The 22616-nt window shown below is 40.8% G+C and overlaps 2 protein-coding genes across 2 annotated transcripts; one reads left to right on the forward strand and one right to left on the reverse strand.

The window, feature by feature from the left end:
- Positions 1-414: 414 nt before the first annotated feature.
- On the reverse strand, positions 415-10537 carry nt5m (5',3'-nucleotidase, mitochondrial). Its single transcript, XM_086302834.1, has 5 exons — positions 9509-10537; positions 8289-8389; positions 5632-5692; positions 5401-5515; positions 415-2921 (listed from the first exon to the last, which is right to left on the reverse strand). Exons 1-5 carry the CDS (start codon positions 9779-9781, stop codon positions 2782-2784), a joined length of 690 nt encoding a protein of 229 aa, XP_086158960.1. The 5' UTR covers positions 9782-10537; the 3' UTR covers positions 415-2781.
- A 478-nt stretch (positions 10538-11015) lies between these two features.
- Positions 11016-22552, forward strand: cops3 (COP9 signalosome subunit 3). Its single transcript, XM_086302833.1, has 12 exons — positions 11016-11286; positions 12269-12398; positions 13098-13210; positions 13489-13538; positions 15688-15780; positions 15878-16057; positions 16151-16291; positions 17270-17443; positions 18134-18220; positions 18460-18573; positions 18699-18779; positions 21673-22552. Exons 1-12 carry the CDS (start codon positions 11232-11234, stop codon positions 21724-21726), a joined length of 1272 nt encoding a protein of 423 aa, XP_086158959.1. The 5' UTR covers positions 11016-11231; the 3' UTR covers positions 21727-22552.
- Positions 22553-22616: the final 64 nt, after the last annotated feature.

Below are 22616 nucleotides of genomic sequence, written 5' to 3' on the forward strand. Positions count from 1 at the left end.
CAGTCTGGGCAAGAACTGCAGAAACCTCTTAGATGCAACAGTAACATCTTCAAAAATGTAAAGAAGTCCAGCTGCCTTCTTTTTGAGCTCAAGAAAATTAAACGCTTCCAGCTGTACAAATCATTTCATCAGCTTCTTGAGGTTTTTTCCTCAACTGATATGATCAGTGCAGAGAGCAACTACAACAAAGACCACAAAGAGGAGCGTTCTTCATGTTTAGTTAAACCTCCCCCCAAAAGTGCCAGAATGTCAAACCACGAGTGTGGGCATGTTTCCAGACTTTGGCAGGAAGTTATCTATGATTTCATGTGACTAAGCAGCATGCATTTTAATGAAAAAAAATATAAAAACAACCAAAGCCAATGAAACTTTTAATGGCACTGTTAAATGAAAGAAGATGTCCAAGTCATCAAGTTATTGTTTTTTTGCATGGGTTTTAATAGAGGTGGATCTAAACATTTCACTGGCAGAAACAAACATTTGCATTTGGATTGAACTGACATTTGAATATGTATAAGCTAGTCACAAAAAAACAAGCACTCAGCATTACATACATCTTTCATTACACATAATTAGCATCTACTGCGTAGTTCCCTGAAAAATATACCAGAAATTAAAAAGCATTTTATCCCAGCATCTACATATCGTCTGTGTATCCTAAAGGGGACCTATTACTGCTTTGCTAGCTACAGGTGCTGTTACTCTGATGGGTGTTCATGTTAAAAGCATCAAGTTTCCAATGAGGTTAGCATCGGTGCAAGTAAGAAAAAGCGAGAATGCACTAAACACTCCATTTCAGGTACTTTTTTCCCAACTCTTTGCTCTGTATGATGTCAGAGAGTGCAAATATTGCAGGCACACAGGAAATTGGCATGTTTCCCTCAGAGAACGTATGAAATTAGGTGCCGCACCAAGGTTAGGTATTTTTAACTGTGAATCATATTCAGACATACTCTAGTAGAGTTGGTGAATAAAACTGTAAACGAGTATACAAAGGTCCCCTTTAAATGAGTGAAGCAGGACAGTGACACTGAGAAAGTGGTGATTTTATACATTTTATAAATGCTAAAAAATATAATAAAAATATAGTTTCTAAAAATTAATACAAGTTAAGTTTTCAAGTAATTAATGACAAGCTGAAATAAAAACTTTATTTTTGGATTATTAAAACATTTTCTACAACTTAAATCTTGCGCGACATGCTTCTGAAAACAAGCTCTAAAACAGGGGTGTCCAACGCCAGTCCTCAAAAGGTACTGTCCTGCAGCTTTTAGATGCATCCTTGTTCTGACACACCTGAATCAAATGAATGGCTTGTTATCAGGCCTTTGCCAAACTTGATAGTGTGCTGAAGAGGTAATCCAGTCATTTGATTCAGCTGTCTTTGAGTAGGGTTGCATGTAAAAGCTGCAGGACAGTAGCTCTGAAGGACTGGAGTTGGACACCCCGGCTCTAAAAATATGAACAGAATGGTGACATACCACTTATAAAACATAGTGATTACTGTTGCCGCTCCTATAGATTTCCACTTTTCCTTATTCTGCATTCTGTCATATCCATGCTGTTGCAATTGTGGATATTTATATTAAACATGGGCAAAGTTTCAAATAATGAGGCCAATGTGTGCACAAATAGCCCCTACAGAATTCTCCATACACCTGATGCAAACTCCTGTTTGTGAGGGATAGCCAATCAGAACAAAGTTAGCTTTGGGAGGGAAGGGGGGGGTATGGCTTGTCTATGACCAACGTTGAACTTGCGAGGTGGCAGAAGGGTCCAATGTAAACGAAATAATGATTATTATGAACTGAATCATGCAAAGCTACCCTACCACAATTTTGAATAACATATGGACTTGTCAGTGATATATTAATATTGAATAATGGTTCATTATTAACCAACACTGAACCAATGTTACTCAGTCTTCAGTGCCTACAACAATCTACACTAGCAATGTTTGGCAAGATGCGCGTGTGCAGCTACTTTTCTCATTTGTGTATCAGTGAAATATTGAACAATTACATATTGTAAAAAAAGAGCACCCATGTAGGCTTTTAAGCTTTTTAAAAACCAGAGTGGATTTCACAGTACTTTTGCATTTACATAACAGTAACATGGCACATACCTACACAATACATGCAAAATAATGACAACCTAATAGAACAGTAATTTTGACTCCAAGTCACTGTCCTGTGTTTCTGTGTTCGCCAGTGCCCACGACTCAGGGTGTATTTTTGAGCTTTTTTGGGTGCAGCGGAGTGCCCTGTTGTGAATCACATCACACTGACTCACGAGTGCAACACGGTGCAGTTAAATATTGATAAGCCTTTTGCGATGAAGGCCACAGATAGACCACGCAGTGGCTCAGAAATCCATTTTGTCTGAATCTGAGAAACATCCAGAATGCAAACTGAGTCCATAACCGCCGAGGTCACTCAACACAATCTGTCCTTTCCACTTACCATGTATCGTTTTATGAACTCCTTTTGTTGTTCTCATTCAGTGAGATTGTTCAAAATCTGGTCGCCAACACAAATTCATACAAAGTGTCAGAGTGCCCCCTTGTGGTCGAGCAAGTGAACATCCTCTTCCAACAGACTGGATCAACAGTCTTCTTGTACAGCACTTCCATTCAACCTGAAACGTAAACTGCTCATCCCGCTTAAGCCTCCACACCCTACTTAGTGGAGAACAAGGATGCCAAGGCAACAGCAGCGAACCCCAGAACTTCCACTAACCCTGATGCCAGGCTGCTGTGGGGCTGAGCCGTGCAGGAGCTCCTCACTGCCTTTTGCTGTCCAGGATGGCCCTCCAATCATCTGACCATGACAGGAGTCTTCTCTGGGGGAGGCTGAGGGGCAGGTGCTTGTTGTGGCAGGCAGTGAACAGGATGTGCTCCCACGCTGGATTTGGCTCCACACCTGTCCAAGTCACAGAAATATAAACATTATTTAAGTAGCAGCTCCCTGTATTTAAGTGTGTGAAGGATATAAATTGTCCTGACAGACCATAGGAACACTGCAGCAGCTGCCTCATGAAGCAATCAAAGCACTGAAAATGGATGCAAATAATTATAACACCCACACCAAGTTTCACAAACATTATTATGCAAAAGTCCTCTTTGAAGATTTTGCTTTGTTCTTCATTTGTTCTTGTTCTTTCAGTGATTTAAAAATAATAGTTATCATCCCTGATCTGCTCAGATCAGTGAACTACTGTACTTTCCTACTGAATTAACTGCGGCAGCAATAATTTACACGACTCAAGCCGACTAACTTTGAGATCTACTCATAAGTTAAATACTCAGCATTTCAAGATGGTTTTTTTTTATTCAGGCAAATGTGCACTCACAGCCAGCATCAGACATTAGTGTGTATCTGCACATTATTACGTAAAAAAATCTTTGCACTCTGGAACTCTGTTTGAAAAAATGACTAATGTACAAATGTGTTCTTTTGATAAAAAAAAAAAGTAATGAAAAACTGACCGTCACACCAAAGCATGTGCACATTTGGAAAGCTGCAGCTGCTTTAGCATGATGGTTACAATTTGAATAAAAATGTAATCAGGTGTGAAAACATTTCATTCTAGCAATCTAATGCAATATTACTGCTGCTACCTTTAGCATGACAGGGGGCAAAGCATAAACTGTGTATAGACAATGAACAATGGCAACATAATGTTCATTCATCACTTTGTTTTGGAGTCTACATTTTATAGCACCAGTGTTGCCATGTTTTTGGCTTAGATTTAGACTCAGCTAACACTGGTTTCTTTACCAAGCTGCATCCTCCGACACCTGCTAATTTAAACACTACATCACAGACTAATAAAATGCTTGAATTTTACTAGATCTGGAATACAAACTTCTTGGATGGGCTGTTGCACACAACCATCATTATCTGTCACCTTTATGAAATATCCTCCAAAAGGCTACAGACAACTGCCTATGTTGGCCAACCAACTTGGCTTAGCCCCGGATTTTAAGTCCCAACAAAATCTAGATGGGTAAGTACAAATTTTTTCATGGTAAACTGATGAGAGAGCAGTGCGTGAGGTAAGCTGCAGGCACTGCTTTCACGGCTCGGAGATCAGTTATGATCTGCGCTTTGTGTGGAAACCCAGCTAGCATTATCAATGACCTTCAGTGGTATAGTCTCGGCTCACCTGTAAAAGTCAGCGCATGAAAACACCTGGGAAAGGATTTTAGGACTAGGAAAACAAGGAAGGACTGTCTTTTGAGGACATCAATGTTCACATTTTGGACGAAGAAAGGGTTTAAGAGAGGAATAAAGGAGGCCATCTAGACCCGCTGTAAACAGCTGTCATTGAACAGAGGCGGTGGCTTATGGCACCAGCCATCAGCCACATATGCTCCCGAGTTCTTTTCCCATGTGTTTCAACCACTCACACCTTGCCTTAGGTGACCTCAATCGCTCACATGACGGTGGGGTGGGGTAACGTCTAACAGAGGTTTCCTCTGTCATCTGTTGGCTCATATAATATCTCACATAACTAAGAGTGGGTTAACAATCCTCAAGACCACCTTTACTGGAAGAGTTCGCTACCAATTATTCTAGAACTGAAGAAGCTGCTTGGATGAGACGTGAAATGTCTTCAAAACCTAAAGAAGTCTAGTTGGCTTCTTTTCAGCTCTCAAGACTACCATTCTTTGTGTTCCCATATTCCAGTCCAGGAAGATTATCCTGGATCCAAATCCACCATCACTCATGCTTGCGTGGATTCTCTACAGGTACTTCAGCTTCAGACTAATTGGGGATTCTTAGTTGCCCATAGGTATGAATGTGAGTACAAATGGTTGTCTCTCTATGTTAGCCCTGAATCGGACTGGCGACCTGTCCAGTGCGTACTGTGTTTCTTTTCCTATGGCAGCAGGGAAAGACTTCCCTGAGACCTTGAACTGGACAAGTGGAGGAAGATGGATGGATGGATCAAATAACACTCCTTAACCTTGTTGTTTAGCATCTTGTTGTATCCTATTGTGCTGCTGATCTTCTCATAGGTCATTTAGGTGCTTTTTCAGTGGGCATTAGTGCGTTTTCCCCTCATTATTTGTTAGCTTCTATCTTTATTTTTATGAACGACAACATGGCCTTGACTACCCAGAATGCACTGCGATTGCAGCGCTCTACTGAAATTTGCAAAATGAAATGAAGCAAGCTAAAAATAAGTAGTTTGAATGCTTTTTGTTTTTGTTTAGCTAAACTTATTGTTCAAAAATGTTGTTTTTATTTCATGAAAGCCATAGAGGCTAAACCGGAGCAGATCGCTTCACAGACCAAAAATAACCTAAAAAGATTGTTAGAGCATTAATATTAAAATAAAAGAATCATGATAAACACAAAAGTGCACCCACACAAAGTTCCACGGAGGCCTCACCTAGAATGTCGGGTTTGTCGTCTATCAGGAGGTCGCCGGTGATTAACGTCTTGTCTCGGGTTAGAATGACTTGTTCCAGGAAGTCACGGCCCAGATGCTTCTCCACCCAGGCATACTAGACAAAAACACACACACACACACAGCAGATGAGATCTCATCAGCAAAGAGTGGAACACATTAATCATTTCCACAGAGAAATGGATATTTGTTATTGATTTGCAGTAGGCCTACCTTCTCATGTGGGCAGTGTTTGTAATGTTTTATAGGGCTGGTGCAAATAAAGACATCTGTGCTGCAGAAACAAAGGGAAACAAACAGACCAGAGTGGAAAAGTTACAAACACACAGTATTATGTTTACCTTCCAGCTGCTTAGGCCTGAACTTTTATGACAGGAATTCATGTGGGGAAGGTTCCCAGTAAACATGAAATCATGTGTATGGTGCATTACCCTGATGGGAGAACGTGCACATTCAGGCACTGGTGGCTAAAGAAAGCCATTCATTTTTAGCAGCAGAAGAAATGTAAGCGAAGTTCATAACTTTTGGTATTTTTAGATGTTATTCACGTGCATTCTCCTCTGAGAATAATCCCAGAAAAAAAAAAAAAAGTAGTCACAGTCTGTGTCACGCTGATTCAGATCACACTTATTAAAATATCATCAAAAACTACACGCGACCGTCCCCGAGTAAGACTCGGGGTGATGTGTTTTAAATCATTTATTAGAAAAAGGGGAAAAAAAAATACTGAAAATATCACAGCATGGGGCCATCTGAGTCGTGAGGCTGAGTGAACGGGAGAACAGCGTGGTGCTGGCGCGCACAAAGACAGGCTGTGTGGTGACACAACATGGAGGCCAGGTGTCTGTAATTGTCCCTATGGCCTGCTGCTGTCACTGACTGCAGAGCACAAATAGATCATACAGAGAAGACAGACAAACAGACCATCACATTCACTACTGATGCCAGGCCTAGGAGGCTGTACGGCAGCCTCGACGCTTGATGCCTTCAGGCACAGCCCTGAGTGGCAAGTTGTCTCTGTTTTGGCAGCGTTGAGGACCCAAAACACAATCACTGTTTTAATGTGTGTAAAAAATATATAAAATGTGCTCCAAACATAAATATCAAATTTACGTGTATGTTATAGAATCTAGTCTTGCTGGCTTTTGTGAGTGACTGGAATGAGCAACAGGGGCTTTCTGACTTGATTCATTTGGTCAGGTTCAGACAAAACAGAAAAAACCTCCATCAAAAGGAGGCGTTCACAATCTGTCTCAAAAATCACAGACAGAATAAAAGATGGATGTACAGTATTGTGCAAAAGTCTTGAGCCAATCCTAATTTGTATTTGGTTCCGTGGAAGCTAAAAAAAGTGCAGTAAAGTCAGTTCAATCTTAGAAAAATGTCAAAGATTGCTCAGCTTAACAAGCATAAAACATTATTTTTTGTCACCAAAAGGTGATTGACAAAGAGCTATTAGCCAAAAACTTGCCTTATTTCAGCATGGTGTGGAGTGTGTTCTTAAGAATTTGAGGAAATTGAACAGGTGAATGAAAAAAGAAGAACAGGAGATGAACAGTATCTGAAAATCATATCTTTAAGAACTAGGGAAAAAAAAAGAATCAAGCAAAGAGCTGAAAACAGATCAGAGAGACGTATCTTGAGTTGATCTACTGTTCGATAAAGCCTTGTCAGAAATTGTGTCAGTGGAAGGATGACTGTCAAGAACCTGTGCTTAAGAAAGGGAAACAGAGAGAAAAGGCTGACGTATCCCAAACTACATAAGAAGTAGACTGAAAATCAGTGGCGACAGGTCTGATGGAGTGATGAATCCAAATTTCTTTTTTTTTTGTTCAGATCGTCAGTCTCTACAGCTGCCTATAAAACATGGTGGAGGCTCTGTCATGGTTTGGGGCTCTATTTTAACCAGTAAAGTTGGGGATGTTGTCAAAATTGGTGGAATTATGAACACAAAAAGCACACAACACTGGCTGTATTGAAGAACAAAGGCGGTCATACCAAATATTGACTTTCAAGCTCATTATATACTGTATACTGTTATATACTGTGATTCTTCCCTCAGCTCTCTTTAAGCGTTCCCTGTCTAACCCAACCCGTGGCATCCTTTTCTGTCACACCAACCCTCTACATGTCCTCCTTCACTACATTGATAAATCTTCTGTGTGTGTTCCCCTTTTCCTTCTGCCCAGTAGCTCAATTTTCACCGTTCTTTTGTTGCGGCACCCATTTCCCATTTTCATAGGAGAGTGTGAAGAAATGGTGGCGCATGGCTTTTACATAACACTGTCGCTTCTGGGCCTAAAAAGGACGCCAATGCCAAGTGTCTTAAACATGCTTTCTTTTTAATGACCATCAGGGGGGGATAGGTGCAGGTGCAAAGAAAACCTGGTCTTATAAAAGTCTATGGGAAAACAGCCCTCTGACCTGTCCCAGGTAAACACTTTGCTGATGTGTTTAGGAGCACAGTCACTCATTTCAGGCTTCCTGCCTCCCAGCTTTTCTTGTAAACTGGGCTGAGCAGGCCATTGCTGCTTTGCAGGGCTTTTGTATGAAAACAGAGCCTTAAAATGCAGCCAGCTAAATGTAGAGACTGTGGAGGAAGTCAGATAAAGTGAACTAAACAGGGTGAAACTGTGTGGAAAATGATAAACAAACCACAGAGCCTGGCATTATTTTGCAAAGTTAAATACATATTAACTCAGAACACCATTTCCCCCACCTCCCTTCTGATCAAAGTGCTACATGCAAATATCTAATCATGCACATTCTTCTCCCATTATGGTGATTTAAGCCACTTGTGATACAACAAGAACTCCTCTCAGTCTCTTTTGTGTATGTGAGATAAATGCACTGCAACTTCCAAGACCTACTCATTCATCTCGGCCATCTCCTTGACCGCCTCCACTCCTCCTGGTAGCGGGTCCAAGTCTATGAAGAAACCTTTGGACTCCCAGATGCTGATAGCTTTTTCCTGGAGTTTAAAAAAGGAAACAAAACACATGCATACAGCTTATCTGCAACCGTGTAAATTAATCAGGTGCATGTACAGTATGTGTATCCACGTGAGTGTTCATGAGCCCTGAAGAAGTAAAGTCCAAAAGGCCAACTTCTGTGGACATGATTACAAGGTAGCACTTTGCTTCTTGCTTGGAGTAGGTGAATTAAGACACTGAAGGAAACACATAATCAAATGGAGTAGTGAGTGAACTGCTCAACACTTCACATTAAAGTGAACCACAAGGAAATCGAGGTTGAGTCATTCATCCACACAAACCAATTCAAGAATGCGCATCCATGGCTGTGTCTACACATGAAGCGGGGGTGACACCAGCCCCCAATCCTAATTAATGCTACTGAGCTAGAGCGCTGTTAATCTCACAATCCCCAGAGCCATGGGATGAGAGCAAGGATAATGCCTGATTTAGACTTCTGCGGGAAATCTACACTGTAACTGTAAACTCCTATGCCATAACCTTCCATGCCATATAGTCTGACCCGACATGTAGTTACATTTCTCGGGTTACGTGGAAGGTTGTGGAGTACGATTAAACTATTTATTGTTTCTTTTTAACCAGAAACATTTAAAGGTATTTGCAGTTCCAGTTATACTATGATGTAGATTTGCCGCAGAAGTCTAAATCATGCACGAGACCAGTAGTAGACTGCAATGTAGTACATGTGATTATTCTGCTTCCACTGTAAAAATTCCAGCATTTAATGTCCATTCATATTATGCTACTTTCTTCTAATTTTCACTGTATTCTGGATGAAAATATTGCAATGCAATAGTCCAATACTTACTAAGAAGATTAGAAGGTACTGAAAAAGTGGGGCCATCTTTTGTTTTTTGTTTTTCAGAATTCTGACAAAAAAATCCATTTTTCCCAGTGGCCATAATCCTCTTCCATAAATACTCCTGTACCACCCTATTGAAAAGGTCCCAGTCCAGAGCAGTCAGAAACTTGACTGTTAACCATATGTAAATGAGACAGACAATCTTTTGAATTAAAACTTGTAAAAAATAAAAATCCCAAATCGAGAAAGCCTAAGTTGAATTTCAGCCACTATATTTAGTGCTGCTGTCACTCACACAAAGGTCACTCCTCAGCTGCCCGTACTGCGTTGACACCCAAAACCCTCTCCTGTCCTCCAGGGTGATGTAGGGCTCCGTCGGGTACCTGGCCCGATACTTCTTCAGGAAACCCCCCTCGAAGTCCGCCAGGACTCCGTCCATGTCCACCAGGACCCGCAGTCTCTTCCCGGAACGAGAGATGAACGACATGTTTGCGCAAATCCTCTTAATGGGATCTCGGAGCAAAGTTTTCCCTCTTCCTAGTAGGCGTGTTGCACTAAGCAGCAACATTTTTCACGCCCTCGGTCTCTGCCCTCTCCAAACAGTCAGCAGAAACAGCTTGTAAAGTCGGCATGGGACTTACACAAACAAAAATAATTCCAGACACTGGAGCTAAACCCCTTTCAGTACTCGTTTTAGACACTGTTATTTGCCCCTTGTGAATTTTTGTCCAACTTTTCACATTCTGAGCGGCAGTTGAGCTAACAGACGCTGGCTAGCTGACAGGCTAGCACCACAGCAGCCGCAGCGGGCAGTTCAACTGTGACCTGCCTGTGGCGGTCACAGTTGCCGGGAGCTCTTTGTATCGTTTGTCAGTGTGTATTAGCCGGCCGGCATCCAAGGCATGCCTTTCTAAAATTCCACAGCATATGAGATAAACAACATATGCTGTTAGAGCTGTCTGAGGTGAAACGAGAAGTAAACAACTGGAGCTGCTGCACCAAAGGGAGAAGCGCTCAGCTGTAAGAACAAACTGTACTACGAGCCCGTGCGCAACAAAGATCTCACATGACCAAGATGGTTCACTCCTCGCTGTTTTCAGGAGCCATGTACAGTGAAAAATATAAAATTTTACAACAATACGAAGGTTTTACCACAACAATAATCATACACGCAACGTGTGTGATTATTTATTGGCTAAAGAACTGTCGTTAGTTAGGTTCATTGCAATTTATGCACAGTCATCTCTTTATGCCCAAATGTGACAGCTTATTCTGAATGATGGATAGGTAAAGGGGCAAAACATTTAGCATCAGACAGGGGAGCTTCCAGAGATCCATCACTTGTGCATGAAATACGTGTGTGTGTGTGTGTGTGTGTGAGAGAGAGAGAGAGAGAGAGAGAGAGAGAGAGAGAGAGAAGATGCTGGAGGCAGACCATCTAAGTCTAAGTCTAAGACCAAAACTTAACTTTAATTTAAATTTATTCAATTTTAAACAAAAACTTGATTCAAATCATATATACATTCAATCATATTTATCAATGTATCAATGTCATCATATTTTCGTTTCCCCAAAGGAGCAGCACTATAGTAGTCCTGTAAAAGTAGTTAGACAAGAGGTCTCACCATAAAACATCTACGTTAACCCCGGTATGTACGTCACTTCCTTTATTTCCGAGTCCTCAAAGAGAGAAGTTGAAGTCCATTTTTAAATAAACACACACTCGCGCAATATATATCTATATATAGATATATATAGATATATATCTATATATAGATATAGATAGATATATAAAAGCAAGTGTGTTTCAATACTACCAGCAAATCTGGTAGCTGGCCCTTTAAGAATTCAACGGTCGGTTCTCTAAACCTCCTTGCGGGCTGTTCTGTTCTTACGATCTCGCGATAGCCTCACCTCAGTGGCGGCTGTGTGGCCCCCTGTCTTAGTCCGGACGGAGTTGTTTCTGACGTTTGAATGAAATACAGTGCAAATTACCTCCACGTTGGACCCAGGAAATAATGGCTTCAGCCTTGGAGCAGTTTGTGAACAATGTGCGGCAGCTTTCCGCTCAAGGTAGGGTTGATAAACTCATTAGAGTCTGAAGTATTAGCTAGTTAGCTAGCATATGCTATCCAATGCCTTGCCGATAGCTAGGCAGTCAAACTGGTCAGAGGCTTCTTTTTGCTTTATCATGTAAACACATCGCTAAAACGACCTTATGTCGCTGTAGTTCCTATGTAAACTACCACGAGAAGATGCGGTATTACACAAGGACCCGAAGGATAACTGCATAACGTGCATGTCATCAAACTAGATGTGAAAATTATACTTTTTGTTTTTGATCTAGAAAATAATTTCTGGGGACTGCCTACCGGTAGTCCCGCCCTAGCCTCATATAATTGGCTAGCGGACTGAATTGGCAAATATTATTGGCTCGAAGTCATCTGTCAATCCTGCTCGCATTACCTCTGTTGCAAGGCCTTGACAGGACACTTGGCCAGCCGATTTCAATTGAAATGCCCATCCGCAGCGCGGCGGTTATACACAGTTTTATGAGTCCGTGTGTCCTCTAGGTTTATAAAGAATAGCCTCTTTGGATTCGTAAACAAGAAAATTCCTATTTTATCCATAATTTGACCAATTAAACAACAAAGAAAATGTATCACTGTGCATTATTTCTCCTATCAACATACAACAACTTTACTGATAATAGTTGTAGTGGGGTTGTGGTCATACTGATTGTGTCTAGTCTTTGTAGCGTTTCCAGCTAAGATTTTGTCCATGTGCCCTCCTTGTGTGCTTTGCAATGTAATAACAACCTTGTGAAATAGAGACCTGATGACATTAAATCTCAGCATAACAACCTGATTTTATTCTACATCTGGTGGGCTGGTGTCAAAAATATAATCTGCACCTAGACCTGCAAAACAAGTTACCTTAAGCCTTTAGAAAGACACCCTAGTTTGGACTTCCCATAGATTTAAAAGGTCGGTACAAAAAGTTAAGTGTGGTTAAATTTCTCAATGTTGACCTCAATTTCCCTTCATCCCTCCAGGCCAGATGACTCAGCTATGTGAGTTGATCAACAAAAGTGGGGAGCTGCTGGCCAAAAATCTGTCCCACCTGGACACGGTGCTGGGGGCCCTGGACATCCAGGAGCACTCCCTAGGTGTGCTGGCTGTGCTGTAAGTTTCCACTATAACTTTCTTCTGTCTCAGTTACCACATGACAAGAAATTTTTCTCATAAAGTTTTTTTCCCCTCTAACTGGTCTATTATTATTATCAGTATTATTAATATTAATTTTTTTTATTAGTTTACATTTTGGTGTTTCACTGCACTCTGCTTTCGTTCTGCTGTTCTTGGCCAAGATATTCTCCTAATGTTGTGTCTATTGAAGGTCACGTTGTACTTTTTGTGTTGGTTGAGGAAGAGGCGGTAGTTCTTTAGAGGAAGTCTCTTGGAAAAATGACAGAGCCAGCTCAGGATTTAGAGGAAAATGAGAGGAAAAGTTGACCGATAATAAGTTCCTGCATATAATGTTCTATTGAAAGGGAATAATCTCTCTCACTTCTTCAAATTGTTTCCTTTCTTTAAAATTTCCACACATTCTCTGCACTATAGCAAATCCTGCACAGACGTGACACTGCTAAAGGTTTTCTGTTGCCTTTACAACTGATAATAAATAACACAGAAATGAAAGCTATTATTTCCTGTTTACAAAATCAATCTCGCTTCTGCTTACCCAACATTGCGTCTGATCGATACATTTCCCTCCTTACTCAAAACTCAGCCCTTTAGCTCTAAATGATTTTTAAAAATCGGCAAACTAATGCTAAGTTTTGGCTAACCCCCCTTCCTTCCTTCCTTCTGCTTTTGCTCAAGATTTGTGAAGTTCTCCATGCCAAACATCCCTGACTTTGAGACGCTCTTCTCCCAAGTCCAGCTCTTCATCAGTACATGCAATGGGGAGCACATTAGATATGCAACAGACACTTGTAAGTCTCATTGTTCAGTGAACTTGTTTTGTGTCAAGTTTTTTTTTTTTTTTTCAATTTGTTTTTGTGATTGTTAAGACAGAAGCATTTCGTGTATGCGTTTCTAGCTGAGCTGTCATGAATCGCTACTTGTGTTCATATATTTTACACAAGGTTATATAAATTTTGTTGGTATCAGTCACAGCTTTGTATCAGTGGTTTGAAATCTGTTATGTGGATTTGTGGGATCTGGCAGAATCCACGTGGTTAATCATAACTCTTCTGTTTTCCTGCCACAGTTGCTGGTCTCTGCCACCAGTTGACAAACGCACTTGTAGAGCGGAAACAGGTAAGAATGTCTCTTTCTATCATTCTGAGCCTAATCCAACTAAGGCTACGTTCACACTGCAGGTCTTAATGCTCTATTCCGATTTTTTGATCAAATCCGTTTTTGTTTTTTTTTTGTCTGCTTGTTCACACTACAAATAAAATGTGACAGCCAACGCGCTCTAGTGTGAACCCTCAAAGCGGCCCGCATGCGCAAAAGAAGACCTCACACACAACGCGCTCTGTTTAGACCCAGACCACACAGTATTGTTTGACTGATGGCCTTAATATAAAGACTTTATTCGGACTTTACGTTTCCCAATTTTTTTTTAAGTTATAAAGTTATTTACATATGGCCTAATAATGATCCTTATTGCTGTTTTAGAAAGGAGCGGTGCTTCAAAGGATAGTTGCAGATTTCTGTCAGAATCTGCAGATTATACAGTACAAATAAAATATTCACGTTTCTCCAACGTTGTCTTCCCAACAGTTTCACTAACATCTACACTGGATGGCCAGGAAGCGTCCACGATGTCTTCTTGGGCGCTTCTCCGGCGCTGATAATAGGCGTCTGTCTTGTGTCAGTGATGTAAAAGACGGATTTAATGTGACATGACCGTTCAAACAGCAGTCGCTTTCTAAAACATCAGATATATATCGGATTCAGTACCACATACGAAAGTGACTCAGGTCAGGTTTGAAAATATCGGATTTGTGCTGTTCACACTGTCATACCATGATCGGAAATGGGTCGCATAGGGTAAAAAAAAAAGGTTGGATTTGATGCGCTTTTGCCTGCAGTGTGAACGTAGCCTAAATAGTGATGTCGTTTAGGCTTGACAAAAGTAGGGCTATGTTGTAAAAGTGAATGCTTAACAAAAAAAAAAGAACACAATTGCATTTTTAAATTTTATTTTTTGTAAGAGAACTGTTAAGATTTGTTCATGATACATCTCCCTAGAAGAAAATGCCTTCTGCATTCTCTGTCCCTCTGTAGATTATGCAGTATGTAATCCTGTTGCACTTGTGCCAAGCAGTTTGTTTTCATTCAGCCCGTGCAGTCTTTAATATCAGCGGAAAGAACAAAAAGCAGGCAGGCTTTCTGTATTTCCTGGTGCTTCTGTAATTCTTGGTTTTACACTTCATGAGTCTGACTAGTTTTTGGCTTCAGAACTTTTGTCTTCTGCCAGAGGCCACATGTTTTTAAACAGTGTGTATTTATCTGCAGGCTGCTGATTTAGTGACATCCACACAATTGTATCTCTTGAAGCTAAAGGGGTTAGGGCCTTTCCTGTCAGCAGTTCATTTGATATCACTCACCCTACGCGCCACCATTGCCATACCCTCGTCAGCATTTCCTACTGAATTAGATTGTGTTTGTGGGATCGGGTGCTTTCTTAAGGAGTTGGTATAAGAGTAATCCTTTCTAGTTGTTTATCATTGCTCGGATGGGCGTGAAGTGAATGCAATAACAGTAGTCCTTGTTGTGGTTCTTAGCTTCAATGAACAAGCAACCTGTTGCTGGTGCTAGCTATAACCTACAAGAATTACCACCAGCAGCTACAGTTCATGAGGGTGGATGAGAGACTCTGGAGAGTAATATTAAGGACTGCCACAACAGTAAGCCAGGTTGCAGCCACTGAACACTCAAAATAATGGCGAGGAGACTGCCAGCAGACAAATGTATACTTGGGTGTTGATATATCTGGATGGCCAAATCAAGTCTGTGCGTGGGGAAACACTGCAAGTGTATTTATCCGCGCTCTCACAAGCAGCAGGAGAGTCACATGACCCTGCTGTCTAATACAGCACCCAACCCCCCAACCCCTAAACTTCCTTCCACCTGAATGATCATGTTAGTGTTTATCTCCTAAATTCTGTGTGGCCTACATAGTGTGTGTGTTGCATTTACCTTGCAGCTAAAACCAATTTCCCCCCTTTGGTCAGAATGAAATGAGTCAGTCACAATCATTTTTCATCACAGGGCTCACATGAGTCATTTCATCACTAAGACAGCACTGAGTTTCAGCACCACAGTGGAGCATGTTTTCCTTTCCCTTCTTGATCTAAATATTTTAGCGTGTTCTTCAGGCCCTGACTGTTTCCAGCACATTTGGGTGTCTCAGGACGACTTTCAGCTTAGTAACTCACAATTTCTCCTCTTCTGACAGCCATTGAGGGGTGTCGTGGTCCTAAAACAGGCAATAGACAAAATGCAGATGAACACAAACCAACTTACCTCAGTTCACGCAGACCTGTGTCAGGTAAGTTCTTAGCATCATCCCAGTTGTAATCCCAGCACATCTCCTTTTCCATATGCAGTCTAAGCCACTTGTTCACCTCTTATATGTTCTTCTGCAGCTGTGTTTGTTAGCAAAGTGCTTCAAGCCAGCCCTGCCCTTTTTGGAGGTGGACATGATGGACATCTGCAAGGAGAACGGAGCCTACGACGCAAAGCACTTTTTATGTTACTACTACTATGGTGGCATGATCTACACGGGCCTCAAAAATTTTGAAAGAGCACTGTATTTTTATGAACAGGTACTGTCTTTACAGTCTTTTTGTTGCCTCCTGAATTTAAACGTTCTTTGCGGCATCACTGCACATGCTTTTGTTTTTAATTTTCTGTGACAGGCAATAACCACTCCAGCCATGGCAGTGAGCCACATCATGTTGGAAGCCTATAAAAAATACATCCTGGTGTCACTTATTCTCCACGGCAAAGTGCAGCAGTTGCCCAAATACACTTCACAAATAGTAGGGAGGTTCATCAAGGTAAGGATGCATGACGTGTGGGTGATATTTTTTTCTTTTTAGAGGTGTAGCCAAGAAGTGTCATTTTCTAAAATCACCAAAAAGTAGTAATAATAATAGTGTATTGATGCTCAGTAATGTATAGATTAACATTTAGGTTCATGCATGAAGAATCAGTGATACAGATCGACAGACTGGCTGTTAAAATGTTGTTTTTTTGCCTGCTAGGCTGAGTCTCAGTGGGAGGGTGAGCCATTCATTCTGTTAGCTAGAATGTGGAAAAGTTATTAAGCTGAATTTGATGAAACGTTATAGAAAAGTGGAGCTCGGGCAAAGGAAGAACTCACCAACATTTGTCTTTAAAGTTAAGATAAGAGCATCAGCATTGGTGTAGGCATCAGGGGTAGGATGTGAATGCACTTCAATTATTGGTTTACACTAATTGGAAAGTAAACACCTCTGAGCACCTAAAAGACTCAAAGATGAATCGTTACTTGGACAGAGTCAAAAGCACTGATTTCAATCAGATTTGATAAAAATACCATCACACACGAGGTGAACACAAAGGCTCACCTGTCATTTTGCCTTTTATGTATCAGACAGCTGCTCACACAGAAAGTTTTTTTTTTTTCCCTTCTTCTCCCACACTGTGCAGCGCTGCTTTGTAGCCTCACGGCTCACTCACTTAACTGAACGCAGCAGAACAGAGAGTCTGTAAAAGCAAGCAGATCAAGATGTCAGTGTCACGCAGTAGCAATTTTCTTTATTTTCTTTATTTTTTTGTAAATCAAAAATTCACTGTGGGCTTTGAAAAGCAGCAAAATCTGCTCACAAAGTTTCTAAGTTTCAACAACAACTAATATTTGGAACAGTTGAATATTTATGTGCAGCTGTAGTGTGAGCCCATCAGGAAAAGCCACTTATTTATTTTGCTGCTACTGAGCTATCCGTCCATAATTGCGTTTGCTTTTTTCCTTTTTTTTCTTTTTTGTGCCTCAGCCCTTGAGCAACGCATACCACGAGTTGGCTCAGGTTTACACCACCAACAACCCGGCCGAGCTGCGCAGCCTGGTCAACAAACACAGCGAGACCTTCACACGAGACAACAACACAGGCCTGGTCAAACAGTGCCTCTCCTCTCTCTACAAGAAGAATATCCAGAGGCTAACAAAGGTGAGCTGTGTGTGTGTGTTTTCTATGTGATGTGTGATATTAACACACTCCCGATGCCTTCAAGAGATAAGCTTCACTGGGTAGCTTGTGCGACTTTACTTTAGGAAATATTCTGTTGTAAGAAGAGAGACGTCAAGAACGTAGAAATGTCTCTGTCGTCTCAAATCATCTGTGGCGCAGTTCATTAGAGGTCACGATAATCAAAATGAAAGGAAACACAGCCAAAACATGGGTGTGCCAAGACAGATGCTGACATCTGATAACTGGCTGTTGGCCCATCTTTGCTAAAACGACTAACAACAATGACTCTTGAGCTTTCAGTTTCCACCTGTTGGGTCATCTTGTTCACATTACCAAGAAGACTGAAGTTAGAGGGGCTGTGTGACCCATAAAACTTGAGTTTCACACTCCATACAGCCTATAGGTTAAATCCAGGCCCAGTGCTGTCTGGATATCACTTTAGGTTATCTTTTAGGTTCATGTTGCACATGCCAGCTCAAACAGACAGGCACAAATCCAAAGCACCAGCTAGCCAGACAATCCAGAGTACTGAGAGCTTCTTTACTGAGGTTAAAGAGACGTTCGTTGAGTTGTCAAGGGATTTATTTGAAACAAACTGGAGTTTAGATGGCGGGTTTTTGCCCATTCACTAGATCTGATATCGGTTTTTCCTCTGTGCGAACCCCACAGACCTTCCTGACACTGTCTTTGCAAGACATGGCGAGTCGAGTGCAGCTTTCAGGCCCGCAGGAAGCAGAGAAATACGTCTTACACATGGTGAGTTCTCCAGAGAGACCAAAGCACAAAAAATACAATCCAGTTGATGCTGATAGAAATCACGATATCCAACTTTACGTGTTTGTGAAATGGTTTGATATTTTTTTTAGCTATAGATGTATTACACAAGTCTTTTATCTGTTGTGTTGGACCGTTTTGGACTTGAAGGCCTTAACGACCATATAACAATAGTCTTTACACTGGATTTTCTGCATTCCCTCTTGTTTTCTTCTTTGCAGATTGAAGATGGTGAGATCTATGCTAGCATTAACCAAAAAGATGGTATGGTCTGCTTCCATGACAACCCTGAAAAATACAACAACCCAGCAATGCTCCACAAAATTGACCAAGAGGTGTGGAGGCTCAGATCTGTGTTCACTGTTCTTGTGCTTTGCATGGATTGTTTGCAGTTGCAATACACAAATCCTGCATGAATTTTTGAAAATGAGCACGTGTCTTTTTTTTCCTCTCTTTTCAGATGTTGAAATGTATACAGCTGGATGAGAAACTAAAGTCTATGGATCAGGAAATCACAGTAAACCCACAATTTGTGCAGAAGGTGAGGGGGGGCTCCAGCAGCACTGGAGTTGCTTTTTCTTATTTTGGCTTATGTGTGTATTTTTGGTAGAATGAGCCAGACTAAAGATGTTCTCCTGTCGGCGTGTATGTTGTCCAAAAAGTTCAAATTTTAAACTTTTTATTGAAGCAGAGGATAAGATGCTTAGAGGTTTAGAAACAGTGTGATCACTGTTTGTTGCACATGTGGCATGCCTGAGCAGATTGTGTTGCCAAGTCACATGGTGTCTTCAGTCACTGTTTCATGAAATCCATTGCTGGGCGTTTGATAAACACTGACTCTGTAATTCTCCCTTTTCAGTGTAACTGACATGCCGCTTGTTATGCAATATGCGATCATAAGGTTTTGCATTTCCATCCATAAAAACCAAAAACTATACCTGATTCAAATTATAGATCTCTCCCTTCAAGAACATTTCCAACTGTGCAAGTCAGAAAACAGTCCTAGCCTGGTTCTTCTTTTTCCCTTTTTAAAGATTGCCCCCTGGACGTCCTGTTTTGACCGCTTGCCCTTGTGTGTCTACATTTACACTATGGTGCTAAAACTTGCACAAATTTGCACATTGGCTTCCGTTTCAAACTAACCCAACCTTCCTTATGGAGGGTGGCGAGCCTTTGGCTGTAGACAAAAACCAAGACGCTGTTTTGGATGAAGAATCTGATCCAAGCTTATCAGGTCGGGAATGTGACCACAAGAATACTTTCACTTTTAGTTTTTTGGGCCGTTTGTGGGGTCGTTCACCCTAAACTCAGGTGTAGGAGGCTTTCCCAGCTATAACAGCGTGAGAATTATTTTTCTTAACCAAATATTTATTAGTCCTTTATTTATCCAGGTAAAAAATCTCATTGAAATTAAAAATCTCATTTTCAAGAGAGACTTGGCATCATGGCAACAAAAGTCAAAATATACATACCACATAAGTATATAACATTTAGCAGCAGCGTACAAAGAACAATAATGTGCACGATTTCCATAGCCAGTAATAAAACGTAAAGCACAATGGTACACAGTATCCAACCTCTTTAGGTAGTGGGCAGGTGCATTCATAAAAAGCAGGTCACCATAATCCAATAAAGGTAAAAAAGTTGCATGAATCAAGTGTTTTCTCACTTGGAGGGAGAAACAGGATTGATTTCTAAAAAAGTAACCTAGTTTTAGTTTTAACTTTGACACAAGCCTTTGAATGTGAGTTTTAAATGACAAATTCTGATCTATAATGATCCCTAGATACTTGTAAGATGTGACCATTTCAATTTCAGTTCCTTGAATTGTTTTAATCTTAGGAGACGTAGCTAACAACTCTTTGCCATTTGAGAATAACATGAACTTGGATTTCTCTGGATTTAACACCAACTTAAGTTGAGTTAAATGGGACTGAACTACATCAAAGGCAGACTGCAGAAATTGCAGGGTTTGTGCTACTGAAGGGGGTGAACAATAAATAATTGTATCATCTGCATAAAGATGAAATGCTGCATTTGACAAATTATCACAAAGGTTGTTTATGTAAAGAGAAAATAGCAATGGCCCTAATATGGAGCCCTGCGGAACTCCTTTGGATACTGGGAGAAAAGAGGAAGAAGACCCAGCAGCATGGACACACTGTTTTCTTGCTGACAAGTAATTTGAAAACCAACTTACAGCATTTACAGATAGACTAAACAATATTGGTCTATTTAATAAAATATAGCATGGTCAACTGTATCAAAAGCCTTTGACAAGTCAAGAAAAGGAGCAGCACAGTATTTTTTGCAGTCCATTGAATCAACAATGTCATTAACCACTTTAATAGCAGCAGTCAGGCTCACTTTCTATCAAATTGTGAACCATTGTGCTAATAAAACACAAATTAATTTGTCAAATCTGGCTAAAGTTAATAGCAACCTGCCTTCCTTGCAGGCCTGCGTGGTTTTATATCAGTTTAATCTTACATATGACATACAAACGCTTATTTTCTACAGAAGCTAAATGGTTTGCACAGCTGTCTTCTTGCTTATAGTTCACCTCGTTTGTTTACACCTTTCCATCATTGAGAGGCGCTGCCTGGGCTAGTCGTACATTGTGACTCATTTTGTAATTTTGGCTGTAAATTTACTAAATAATTCTCAGCTTTCAAGAACTATTTGAATTTTCTCTCTGGTCCACAATGGTTGAGAACCAACAATAATGTGAAGTGCACATGGTAACATCTGCCTGTTCAGACAGTAGTACCTGGTGAATACTTTTATGCTGCCACAATACACCAGATATTGCTGTAAAGCTCGTCTTCCCTTCCTTCCAAAACAGTATTCAATTTTGTCTCAAGAACAAACGGTGATGGAGCTATCGACATTTAAAGTTAAGTGGCTTGGATTTTCAGTGCCAACAAACAAGGACAGCAACTTTTAAACGACCAGTCAAGTAGCTGCACACTTCCTTATTGTATATATCAGACCTTCCCAAAGTGTGGGGCCCGCCCCCTAGGGGAGGCGCGTTATGAAAAGGGGGAGAAAAAACCAAAACGCTTGGACACGGCTAGCACAGGGCCGCCACAGAAACACAAAGCAGGGAATGAAGCATAGTTGAATATGTTTCCAAACCAACTTCATTCTAAGCCGAACATTTTTCTGGTAAAACAAAGGGGGCCCAGCAAAAAATGTTTGGGAACCACTGGTATATATCAACACAAACTGGAGAAAAAGTCTAAGGAGTTAGTTCCCAGAATGGCAATACGCCCTACCATCAAGTAATATTGGGCATTGAGACCTGAACAAAACAATCACTCATTGTTGGTGGAAGTGCAGCAGAAACTGGTTTGCAGCAGTGGCTCCGCCTGATGTGTTCAGATAACAGTTTTGATGTTTTGTGTTGTTTTTGTTTTTTGTTTCCCCTTCAGAGTATGGGATCGCAGGAGGATGATGTTGGTAGCAAAACGTCTAGTTATTCCTGAGGGGCCTTGGATGGGGAGAGAACGCTGCAGCCACCCAACACGTTCTTCCCAGGATGAGTTGGATTTTTTTAAAAGAGGAAAAACAAACATTCTATCTCACATAAGGACATTGGTCAAGGAAAATCTAATTGTGTGGAATGATGATAAATTTGGTTATTCTTACTTCACAGTGTCTTAAGGATAACGTGAGATCCTTACAGAAAAAGGAGGAAAAAAAGAAAAAAAATTACAATTTTGTCAGTGTTTTATTTATCAATGTTCAGGTTGAAGCGCCACTGCTACATTAACAGAAATCACAATAATAAAAACTGGACTTATTTGTTCCAAACGTATGTGAAAAATCTCACTGTTTGTTTTGGTTCTGCTGCATGATGGCCGTGACTTTGAGGGCATTACGTACAAGGTCAAACATCTAAAATTGATGAAGAATGAATCTGATAAAATTCTGCATTTGTAAAGACTGCAAGCGATCGTTTCCCTCTCACTCCTGCCGGTTAGAATGTAGATATCATCAAATAGTGAATCTGTACACATGGACATGCCCTTGACCAAAACTCGGCACAATGGAGGAGTCGTTCACAATCTGGTGCACTGTTTTGTTTTTCTTTTGTTTTGTTTTTCTTTTGTTTAGGGTTTTTGTTGTTGTTTTGGTTTTTTTTTTAGGTCGGATCCACTAGAGGTCGCTAGAGCACTGTACAGAAAACCGATTTGACAGCTTGTTATTACAAGAGGTGAAGTCAACAGATGAAACCAAACTGTCATGTAATTTTGGGAGCTTGAGCTTGGCGATTGTGGATCTGTTAATAATAAATTGTTTAAGAATATAGTTCTGGGTTTCATGCCTTTATGGAAAGATTCTCTTCGACACGGGCCCTCGTCTTTACGGTGTG

This window comes from Aulonocara sp. 'chitande type north' Nkhata Bay, linkage group LG8 (genome assembly GCF_057382095.1).
Source record: "Aulonocara sp. 'chitande type north' Nkhata Bay isolate Kocher_YH1m ecotype deep benthic linkage group LG8, A_spYH_male_GT1.1, whole genome shotgun sequence".
Taxonomy (NCBI): domain Eukaryota; kingdom Metazoa; phylum Chordata; class Actinopteri; order Cichliformes; family Cichlidae; genus Aulonocara; species Aulonocara sp. 'chitande type north' Nkhata Bay.

Bases quoted from the DNA above. Each gene is read 5' to 3' on its own strand.
- nt5m (XM_086302834.1), bottom strand. From the start codon at position 9,781: ATGTTGCTGCTTAGTGCAACACGCCTACTAGGAAGAGGGAAAACTTTG. The intron at 8,390-9,508 runs GTGAGTGACAGC...TTTAAACTCCAG, and splicing joins AGCTGAGGAGTGACCTTTGT to GAAAAAGCTATCAGCATCTG. The intron at 5,693-8,288 runs GTAGGTCTTGGA...TTGTTTCTGCAG, and splicing joins GAGATGGCCGAGATGAATGA to CACAGATGTCTTTATTTGCA.
- cops3 (XM_086302833.1), top strand. From the start codon at position 11,232: ATGGCTTCAGCCTTGGAGCAGTTTGTGAACAATGTGCGGCAGCTTTCC. The intron at 12,399-13,097 runs GTAAGTTTCCAC...CTTTTGCTCAAG, and splicing joins CTAGGTGTGCTGGCTGTGCT to ATTTGTGAAGTTCTCCATGC. The intron at 18,574-18,698 runs GTGTGGAGGCTC...CTCTCTTTTCAG, and splicing joins TCCACAAAATTGACCAAGAG to ATGTTGAAATGTATACAGCT.